Here is an 11,083-nt window from a genome sequence, read left to right on the forward strand (position 1 = left end):
TTTTTTTTTTTTTTAATCAATAATGTCACAACCATATCAAGCTATGCAACAGTTAATAATGTCATACATGTCCAGAAGATTAAGACTTGCAGGAGAATCAGATGGATCTACTGCTACTTTCTTCGACAGCAAATGTTTAAGGATTCGAGAGTTTACAGCATTAAAAATTTCTAGGAGCAAGGGAAACTTCATCCATGAATCATAGTTGCCATCAGTAATAATGAAAATGGATCAGTATGTGCATGAAGGGCATGGCATGTATTCCTGGGCCAAGCAACAAGATTTTGAGGGTTTAAGATTGGTAGATCATGTAAGGCAGAGAAAGGAGATGACACATTAAGATCAACAATATCTACAGTGGTTTCTTTGCCTCCTGAGTGTTTTATAAGTTTAGAATTCTATATGGGTTTCACTCTCCTTTTTCATAACCAAGCAGTTTCTAGCATTCCAAATTGCATAAGCCAACAAAGTACCTTGACAGCAGATCCATGTTTCTTCCTTTTTAGAAAGGAAGGAAGATGGCAAAGACTTTTTTGACTAGGCCTCTCACTGATGCAAACTGGAGGTATACTGGTCTAACCCTATTGATGCAGCAATCCAGATTCTTCTAACCAGTCACAGGATAGTAGAGAATACCACAATGTTTCATTCTCTATATTGTAGATAGGGCAGAGTGTGTCCTAGACCTGGCTTAACTTCTGCAGTCTCAACTTGGTGGGTGGTGTGACTCATGGACACATTTCCAGGTAAAGATTATGAACTTTGGCCAGACGGGTAGTTCTTAAAGCCAAGTCCAAGGGATTTGGTCATGGGGGTTATGTCTTGTCAAAATAAGTTATGGATCAGTCATTTTGGTTAAGAGATCACCTGTCTTAGTTACAGTACAGACTAATCCATCATCTGAAGGTGTTGCCAACAGTTTGATACTGTAAATTGTATTGTCCACCTTCTAATGAAAATTGGAGGAAAGTGGTGGGAAGGCCCAGGTTCCATCAGATCTTATTAGATCATTCACCTATTATATATTAGCTCTACTGAAATTTTGTGGTTATTCCATCAGGTGCGCAATAAAAAGAACAGTAAAAAGACCCTTTGCATGTAACAAGGAGGACAAATTCGGTATGGTTACAATATCGGTCAAACCAACCATGTTTACACAAAGCATAACCAAAAATATATATGGAGTGGGAAAAGGATTGTTTTTTTATTTTTTCTAAGCCATTACAAGGTCATCTTGGACCAGATAATTCAACAGCATGCTGATTGTCAGTAGAGCTGACAATCCATAAGGAATTCCAATGTGGGGCAAGCTCAACCTCCTGGCCGACCACCTCCACCTTCTGCCACTCTTCCCACCTCTCTGCCAACCCATCACCTTCAAGCATTCTCACAACCTCTGACATCTTAGGCCGGTCCATTGGAGAGCCTTGTGTACAAAGCAAAGCAACCTGGATTAACTGCTCTACTTCTGCTTCAGCATAATTGTTTTGGAGATCAGGATCGACCAACATGTCCAACTTCTTCTCTTTGAGAAGTCCTTTTACCTGATAAATTTGAAGAGACTGTCAGGTGGTGAAAAATCATACTGATAATTCAGCTACATGCTGCGGTGTTGTGCATGGACTCAAAAATGTGCAAGCCAGGAGGAAAATGATTATTCAAGCAGGCAACATAGACTGAGCTCAACATTAGCGAAGAAAGCAATCTGATGCAAACATATATTATACACAGCTTTGGTTTTTTATTCGTTTTTATTTTCTTTTACTCATCATTTTTATTATGCTTTTCTTCAGGTCCTGCATTAATGTGGAAAACCAAATAACCCCCGTCCTAGAAAGGGATAAAGTTGAGGAACATCCCAGTGAACTGGGAACTCCTACATGTCCACCCAACAATACTCGAAAAAGGAATATCATTTCAACTCATTTCAACTCAGCACCACCTGAGATTGGTCCTAGATTTGAGTACATTAGTCAAGGGGAAATTGGGGTCCATGACGGAGACAAGAAAAAGTTGTGTACTTGAGTAGATGAACCACCAAATGGTTATTGGTGAGCAATATCATACACTTGAGTACATCAGTTAAGGGAGATTGGGGTCTAAGACGAAGACAAGAAAAGGTTGAGCATCGATGAACAGCCAAATTGTTACTAGTGAGCGTCTGAGCGATTCAACCATACTCTTGATGCAGCAACAAATGAATGATCAGAAATGATTCAATCTGGTTTTAGAGATGTAGGAGAGATAAAAAGAATGCTTGAGGTCTAGACACCAAGGTTTAGAGAGAACTCCCACAAGAATTTCTAATAGATGACTATTACTATACTGAAAAACATCACAGCTCATTCTGGTGTTATCCTATACCCTACGGTTCTACCTTGTGGGTGGATTTAACTACTTGCTCTTTTAGTGAGCATAGCCCAATTACAAAGTTTGAACCATGTCAGCAAGGACAAAGTCATATAACCCAATCCTAGCATTAAAAAGGACAAACTCAAAAGATCCATCATACAGATGTACTTAACTGAAAAAGATAGATAGGAGAAGAAATTTGTGAAACCAATTAATAGACAGAAAGGATGTAACATACCCAATCCAGCAACATGATGTCATCCTTATTTCTACGCCGAGCGAGATCAAATGCCCTCTGTCCAGTTATAAACTCAAGAAGCATGATCCCATACCCAAAAACATCTGTTTTCTCTGAAGATTTCCCAGTGGAAAAATATTCTGGGGCTATATGTCCAATTGTGCCACGTAAAGCAGTAGTTACATGAGTATCTTTGTAGTCCATATGTTTAGCCAACCCAAAATCTCCAACAACAGCCTCAAACTTCTCATCCAACAAAATATTTGCAGCTTTTACATCACGGTGGATGATCTTTGGGTCACAATGATCATGTAAATAAGAAAGCCCTCTAGCTGATCCCAAAGCAGTCCGTTTTCGTGTAGTCCAATTAAGAGGTGGTTCTCCTGGTGGACGCTCTACAAGAAGGCAATTTAACATCCCATGTAAACTAGCCACACAACAGCATTAAGAGAATAAAATTAAAGAAAGAAAATGGAGGACAAGACATTGAAAGCATGTAAAAAGGGTAGAGCATGTAATACCTCCCAAATGTGAAGCCACACTTCCATTAGCCATAAAGGGATAAACAAGCAAGCGTTCCGTTGGCGTCATGCAAAAACCTCGCAGCCGAAGCAAATTCCGGTGCACAGCCATGCTGATCATCTCTAACTCTGTCTGAAACTGCAGCTCTCCACCTGGTGTCCGCTCTTTTTTTTGTCTTTTTACAGCAACTGATGAACCATCTGCTAGGCGTCCTTTGTAAACCTTACCAAATCCTCCTTTACCCAGAATGTTTTTGTTGCCAAAGTTGTCGGTGGCAACTTCTAGTTCTTGCAGAGAAAATCTTTTCAGCTGGCCGAGATGAAATTCTGGATCCTCAGCTGCAGATGAACGTAAACAAGGTTATAAAACACGTATAACACATGTTCAATATACTCGGTTTGGTTAGACCACCCACCAGGAACATCAATGAAATGTTGTTTAGTTTTCCATCGACGTCGACATCGACGCCACCATGCAAACCCAATAGCTGGAGCAGCAAACAATAAACCAGCACCAGAAGCCACTAAATCAGCTGTTGCTCCAGTGGCACCATTTCCTTCTGCGATAGAATTTAACAAATAAAGTATGACACTTTAGTCCTGCGCAGATCTGAATTCACCAGTCCCCACCACCCAGACTTCAATCCCAACAGGAAGCAAATACAGATGGAATGATAAAGTTAATGGTGTCTAACTTCATGGATGCTGAACCTCATTAGGGAAAAAATGATAGCAGAGAAGAAAGGAAGATTCACCACTCCTTTTTTAGTTAGATCCATGGGTTGAGGAAGCGGATTGGAATCAGCCGATTCTAGGGAATTTTAACTGATCCCATTGCTGATTCCACTTACTAGAACCTTGTTAGGATCCAATCCATTTGAACTCCAGGAACTGATGGAATATACCAAAACTAAAAAAAGACTACAAGAAAAAGGAAAGGCAAAAAAAGTTTAAGGAAAACAATTGGAGGGAATATCCTTCCATAGCAAAGTCGGAAGCAGCTCCATGTAATGAAAGTAGAAAGTCCTTGGCTGGCAAGCACATTTTTCTGCTCCAACAGCAATGAACTACTATGGGTGCATTTGTGCATGAGAGGGGGGGGGGTGGTGGTGGAGAGAAATCACCTGGAGACGGGACAGAGGGTGGAGAAGGAGGATGAGGAAGTGGTGGAAAAAACGGAGTAGATCCTGGGCAAGGATGCCCAGTAACCGGGCCACACAAATCCAGGTTATTGAGAAAACTGCAAAAATTGAAACAGCTGGAGTCAGAATAACTAAAACTTACAAAAGACAATTACATTTCAGGTTTTATGAGCAACGGACCTAATGGGAGTGAACAATGAAAATGAGCCATTGTCTGATACAACTCCTGATAGGAGGTTATTAGATAGATCCCTGCAGTTTGCATGAAAAAATTTCAGCTAGAGAACCTGGTAACCAAACCTATGCCATAAAGGAGAAGAAAAGAAAATAGGATGATCAACGCATGACAAGGAATAAGATTAACTTGATGCTTACAGAACTTGCAGGGCATTTAAATTAGTCAAAGACATTGGAATTTCACCCGTCAAGCTGTTGTTGTTAAGCCGGCTATCCTTACATGAGCATTATGAGAAGACAATGTTAAGATCCAGAAATAATAAGACCAGTTATTCATAAATTTAAATAGTTGAGAGTTGAGACATCATCATCTAGAATGTTTAATAACCATTCCTTCTATTGGAGAGGGAGGGATTAGCAACCAAGTCTTACTAGAAAGAAAATAGAAGAAAGTAAATAGAGCATGCATGAAACTCCACAAGCATCAGAACGGCTCAAAACAGCAAGCCCCAAGAAGATCAGAGGTAAATGAACAAAGAACAGGAGAAAATGAAGTGAAGAAAACATTCTAACCTCCTATCGCAAACAGAAATCCACCAAAATTGCAAAAAAAAAACATATAACGGAAGCAAATTTAGAAGATCCTAATAATCTCAATATCTTTTTAACAGTTCCCAGGGCAAGCTTTGTGGCCAACAACCAAAAGAAGAAAAAAAATCCCTGTAGTTAACACTAAAGCTAACTCAAAAAAGAGAGGACTAACAAACACAAACTAATAATTCATTAGCAGAGGAACTAGAATGAAGGATACATACAGAAACCGCAGCTTTGTCAGCTTCCCTAAGCTGTCAGGAATGGAACCAGAGAAGCTGTTCAAATAAAGATCCAAGCTCACCAAATTTTTCAGATTCCCAAGGTCAATGGGAATAATTCCACTGATGTTATTACCAAAAAATTCCCTGTCATAAACAAACTGCAATGATATAAGCATCTTAGAAGTTTAGACTATTATTATAGTACAGAACTCTAAGTGGAAAGAATTGGAAAAACAATCTCCACATTTTCAAGGAAATAACAGCTTTTCTTAATAAAAAAATTTACAAATATACATCAGGATATATATAGTGGAAGTACTAACGTACAGGCATATTGGTGTAAATCAGTGTTTTGCTACTGGTCCCAAGCCCAGATAAAGGAGGAGGATTGGTGATGCAGATAAATCACTTAATAGACTTATTTTATTGGAATTAAGTCTGGGGTTGGGTTATGTATGTGTTGGGCCTTTGATCCCATGAGTTTTATTTGTAATGAACCACTTTACTGGGCATAAAATATGGGTAGAAAGTAGGAAAACATGATTTAATTCATTAGTTTAGTTAGAGTCCCGTTTTGAGTCTATTTCCCTTGTTATTTCAGTTTCTTAGTCAGTTTAGGCTTCCCAATTAGTTAAGGATTGAGTTAGGCCTTTCCTTTTTAGTGTTTTGAGTAAGTTTTGAGTCTTCTATATAAGTTTGTAAGGGGCTACAACATTGAGCACGAATTTGAATGAAAAAAAAAAAGCTTGGTGCTGAAGAATTGTGAGATGCAGTGCTTTGAGAGACAGCTTGAGTGAGATGCCCTAGGGAAGAGTGAGATGCTCAACCCAACTATTCCCCTACCCCCATTCTTCCCTTCATTGATGCTCGACCCAGCCATTCCCCTACCCCCATTCTTCCCTTTTATTCTCTTATTTTCTGTTTTGTTCATACTATCTGCCATACTATCTTACTTTTATTAAATTGACTAAAGATCTTACCTGGGATTGGATCACTTGTGACCCAATTCTACATTAATTGGTATGTCAGGTCGGCATCTGGCACCGAAAAATCCCTAGCCAAACCCTTTTTACATGGAGTCTAGAACCTATTTTCTGATCATAGTTACAAATCTCAGCAAAATTTCGCTAATTTCGACCTGTCTGAGACAAAAAAACAGGCGAATTAAGTTATTGACACTGTTTTGGCGAAATATCGGTCATGTCTACAACATACAAAGGCACTGTTTCAGTGATATTTCGCGAATTTCAGTGCATTCCGGTCTGACTGACTACCAAAATGAGTTTTCGAACTATATTTCTGCGTTGTACTGATGTACAATTATATGAATAATACAAAGTTGCAAAATTGTAATGGAAGCACATATTATCTTGAACCCCTGAACTAATAGACAGTCACGTTTCACATAAGTTAATAACAGGTCAGGGGCTAAACCTGCAGATTACCAACACTAAAATATAGACATACACAAACAGCAGTGGCCTCATCCTGAAGCCATAGACAAAATGGAAGCTTTACCAATCAACCACAGGTCAAAACTCTACATGTAGGCACTTCTAGAATTTCACAATCATTCATTTTTATATGCAGAAATTGGACTGGCATCAACTGCAAGAACTGGACCAACAGATTTCACTGAACAGATGCGACTTACAAGTACTGCAGATTTTTAAGTTGGCCAAGTCGTGGGACAAGTCGACCAGACAATCCTGCATTCCCTAGGTCACTGGGGGGAAAAAACATTTGTAAGAATCATTACCTTGGGATAGTCAACAACAACTGGAAAGCACTGTTGTCTGCCCAGCAGCACAAAATAAGCAAGTAAGATCAGATGCTCAAAAGGAGTACAACTTACACTCTGATAATGCTGTTATCATTGTTGCACGTAACATGAAACCATGTGCAGGGATTAACAAGGGTTGGGTCCCAACTCTGCAGGACATTATTAGGATCTTGTAAATTTGTTCGTAGAGCATGCAAAGCATCACCTGTTGACAATAAGGGAAACAAAAATCAGTTTCCAGATGGAAACCAGTAGTAGCAACAAATAAATATCCCAAGGACAAAGCAAAGACTGGAGAAAAAAAAGCAAGAATCGGTATCTTCAATTGAAAAAAGCAGTAATGACATTACAGGTAAACTCCATTTGGACCCAGAAACAACAGAATGCGGAATCACAAGAAGCAAATAGAATTATACTTGGACAGCACTAGAAACTTTGGTGCAGGAACAAGGAAGAGAACCAGGCCCAGCTCAATGGTGGCTAAGTATACCCAATTCGTGGGCTTAGTTATTTAATTGTCTTCTATTTAACTTAATTTATGTATTTTCTTTTAAGTGAACTGTCACCTGCGTGTGGGCTTCCTTTTAGGATTAGATTTCCTTTTTTTATTATGACACTTTCTTTATGTTACTTAGCAATGGAGTTACTTTCCAAGTCAGATTAAGATCAGTCTTTCAGTTTTCTCTTTAAATAGATTGTAATAGCCATTGGCTAAACATGATGGAAGATTAATAATTTTGACTTACTCAATGGAGCTGTGTGATTCAGTCTCGGGTGAGAAGCCATGGAAGTGAGAAGCTGATCCTGTTTGGTGGGAAACCATATGTATCTTTTATCTATTCTCTTACTCTTTTTTTTTTTTTTTAATCAATTCAGGCATTGATCCTCCTCCCCTTCATCGATTACACTTCTGTTCAAAGTTCTAAATCATAGATTTTGGTTAGTTTTATTTCTATTAGTTTCTATTGTTGGTGATCAATCCTTGTTTTTATCAACTCTAATAATTACTGTTTTCAGAACCTGCGGTTCCCATGTTTTGGAACCGGTTTTCAACCTAAAACCTTAGCAACCGCAATCTGATCTACTCATCAGATTAAGCCCATCATTTGGGGTTTTGAAGGGTTGTCTAGGAGGAGAACTCGACCAAGTTTTGGGCCATTCTGAGGTCTTATTTTGCTGCTACTTAACAATCTCTGATTTCTGCAATTCTCTATTTCAGATTTGGTGTTTTCAAAATTAATTCAAATCCATCCATCTGATTGATCTCATACTTTGGGAACAGTATTGGACTGTTGAGAGGGAAACTCGATTTTCGTTTCAGCCTAATCTGAGTTGTTGATATAAAATTTGCTGAAATATACGTTCAGATTCTGAGTCTGTCTAATTACTCTCAAAATACTCAAAAGTCAAAACTGACCATTGGATCTCTCCCATCTTTTCGAAGGACCCGTATTTTCTATATTTTTGACTGATTCCTAGAATTTGACTCTCATCTGAAACTTCAGTATTCAACCACCAATATCTCTGCCACAACCACAACCCCCAAAAGCTTATTATGGTACCAGTAAAGCATTCAAGACTTAAATTTTTTTGCAATATATTTCTCCACAATCTTTTTCAACATGCACTCAACTTCTCCCATGAACGAACCCCTCCCTTGCCCGAACCTCTCCCGTCGACCACCGACGGGTTCCCCCCTTCCGGTGATCACACCCTACCCCTCCCCTCGCCTCCCCTCCCCTCCCCTCCCTACTCCAAACCACCCTTTGGTTTCCTCTCCTCCCCCTCCTCCGTCAACCTCCTTTACGCCTCTCCCCTGGAATACCGTTGCCGCTGCTCCTCCCCTCTCTCCTTCTCCTTTTCCTTCTCCTTCCCCCTCCCTTCAGGTGGGCCATTCTCTTCACTACCTCCCTCCCTCCTTCATCAACGACCTTCCTGTTGGTATCTGCCCCTCAGGCGCTCTTGATTCAGAAGCTTCAAAATGGGAAAACTGTCTCATCGGCCACTTTCTGGGCAGCCGACCTCCTTTTCACATGGTGAAATCCTCCTTGACAAAACAATGGCGGATCAGAGGTCGGCTCTCCACTTTTATGCTGGACAATGGACTCTTTGTGTTCGATTTCTCGGATATCTCGGACAAACGAACTGCTCTCGAAGTTGGGCCATGGCAAGTGGGAAGAAAGCCTATCTTTCTCAGGCAGTGGGATAAATTTACTTTCCTCAGTAAGATCGATCTAAAATCAATACCAATCTGGATTTCTCTCCCATCGCTGCCGCTCCACTTCTGGTGCGCCAAAGGGCTTAGCATAGTTGGTTCGATCATCAGAAAACCCTTGTATTCCGACTTTCGCACAAAAACTATGGATCGTATCTCATATGCTTGTATTTGTATTGAAATTTCTGTTGATCGTCTGCCCCCTTCCTCTGTCGCCATCTATGAAGATGATGAACACTACTTCGATTAGGCAGTCAACTACGAATGGATGCCCCCCCACTGCTCATCGTGTAAGCTTTTTGGTCACCATACTTCTCAATGCTCTGCCAAGCCCAAGGCTGCTTCGGTTATTGTCGAGGATTTACCCACACCAAACACTGATAGAGTTCGATCGCCCTCCCCTGCTACTGATGCTCATCTCCGACGGGCTCGCCGTCAGCTCCGACGAAGGAACCGTAACCATAGCCGTATGAGCCTTCTGAATGTCCCTGGGGGTGCGACTCCCAAAATTGATGGAGTAAATCCCGATAACAGTCAAATCCTGCAAGATCCTACTGACAACATCCTTATTACCGCTGGACTAAACAGGTTTTCCCCTTTGATGTGTTCTGCCTCTGAGATTGGATCGAACGAATCCAATGTTGATGGCCCTTGCAGTCTTTCCCTTGAGACTTTTGATACAAGAGCTTCTGAACCCACCTTTTTCCCTTGCCCTCTTCTTCCTACTGTTGACCCTTCTTCCGCCCTATCCCCATCTACGTCGCTTTTGCCCCTTGCCTCTTCTTTGCCCTCATCTCCTTGCAACCTCCAGTACCCTCCCTAATTACCCCTCCCTCTTCCTTTTGGGGGGCCCCACCTTAACAACCATATCCAACGCTATCTCCTCGCTGGCCCACCCATCCGCTACCCTCTCTGGCCCACCTGCCTTTTCCAACCTAGCCTCTGGCCCTCCTCACCCGCTAGACCCTTCAGCCCAAGCCCATCTCCTTATCCCTCCCTACGGCCCAGACTCTTTAATTCATGCTTCAGCCTTAACGCAATCCCTTATCCAACCTAGCGGCTTAGACCTCCGCTCCCTTTGCCTGGACCCGAACCCGAACCCGACCTAAATCGCTCCTACTTTTTCTCCTTTACCTGACGAGATTTCCATGGGTGCCTTCCATGGTGTTCTCGGTCCGCCTCCACCTGTGGACCTTTGTGCTGCTTTATCCGCCTCCACCTATGGACCTTTGCGTTGCTTTCTCCAGCTCCGGTATCCACCTATCCTCGTCCGCTGCCACGCCTACAACCGCCTCTGAAGGCATCATCACCAGCTCGTCTTCCCCTTCGGTGCTGCCCTCTTCCTCTGCAATTGTGATCCACCCGAGAGCCTCTCCCACTACTCTCGGGGAGATAACCCCCCTCGGTTCTGCTACCACCTCTGAAGGCGTCAACACCAGCTCGTCTTCCCCTCCAGTGCCAGCCTCTTCCTCTGCTGCTGGGATCCTTCTGAGAACCTCTCCCACAACTCTCGGGGTGATGCCCTCCACTGGCCCGTCCAGCTCTGCCTCGGAAGCCCTCTTGATCCCCACCAGGTCCATTGCCGCTCCCTCCAACGCCTTGGAAGGCTTCAACATCCACTTGCCATTGGACTCAAACATGGCCCCTTCGATGCCCTGCAATCAAACAATTGCCCCTTCGTTGGGAGCCCCCTGCAACTTGGATATGGCCTCAGCTCATGCTTCTTCTGGTTCTCGGGTTCCTGATGCCAGACGGCTGGTTAATGTTGCTCCTTCAGTGAGCTACCCTATAGTGCCGGTAAATCTTCTATCCAACACCCTCATTTTGGTTGACCCCCCCC

The 11,083-nt window shown here is 42.0% G+C and overlaps 1 protein-coding gene across 2 annotated transcripts; it reads right to left on the reverse strand.

The window, feature by feature from the left end:
• Positions 1–1,074: 1,074 nt before the first annotated feature.
• Positions 1,075–7,180, reverse strand: LOC122076934 (somatic embryogenesis receptor kinase 1-like). 2 transcript variants are annotated; one of them, XM_042642601.1, is made up of 10 exons: positions 7,101–7,180; positions 6,900–6,971; positions 5,246–5,403; positions 4,629–4,705; positions 4,434–4,505; positions 4,236–4,351; positions 3,528–3,671; positions 3,112–3,450; positions 2,591–2,985; positions 1,075–1,544 (listed from the first exon to the last, which is right to left on the reverse strand). In XM_042642601.1, the coding sequence occupies exons 4-10, from the start codon at positions 4,661–4,663 to the stop codon at positions 1,230–1,232; spliced, it is 1,416 nt and encodes a 471-aa protein (XP_042498535.1). In that variant the 5' UTR covers positions 4,664–4,705; positions 5,246–5,403; positions 6,900–6,971; positions 7,101–7,180; the 3' UTR covers positions 1,075–1,229. The 2 variants fall into 2 exon arrangements, with proteins under 2 accessions (XP_042498535.1, XP_042498534.1); XM_042642600.1 differs by having other exon boundaries at positions 4,629–4,700; positions 7,101–7,179.
• Between the last annotated feature and the right edge of the window lie 3,903 nt (positions 7,181–11,083).

The sequence above is a fragment of the Macadamia integrifolia genome, chromosome 4, assembly GCF_013358625.1.
Source record: "Macadamia integrifolia cultivar HAES 741 chromosome 4, SCU_Mint_v3, whole genome shotgun sequence".
NCBI lineage: Eukaryota > Viridiplantae > Streptophyta > Magnoliopsida > Proteales > Proteaceae > Macadamia > Macadamia integrifolia.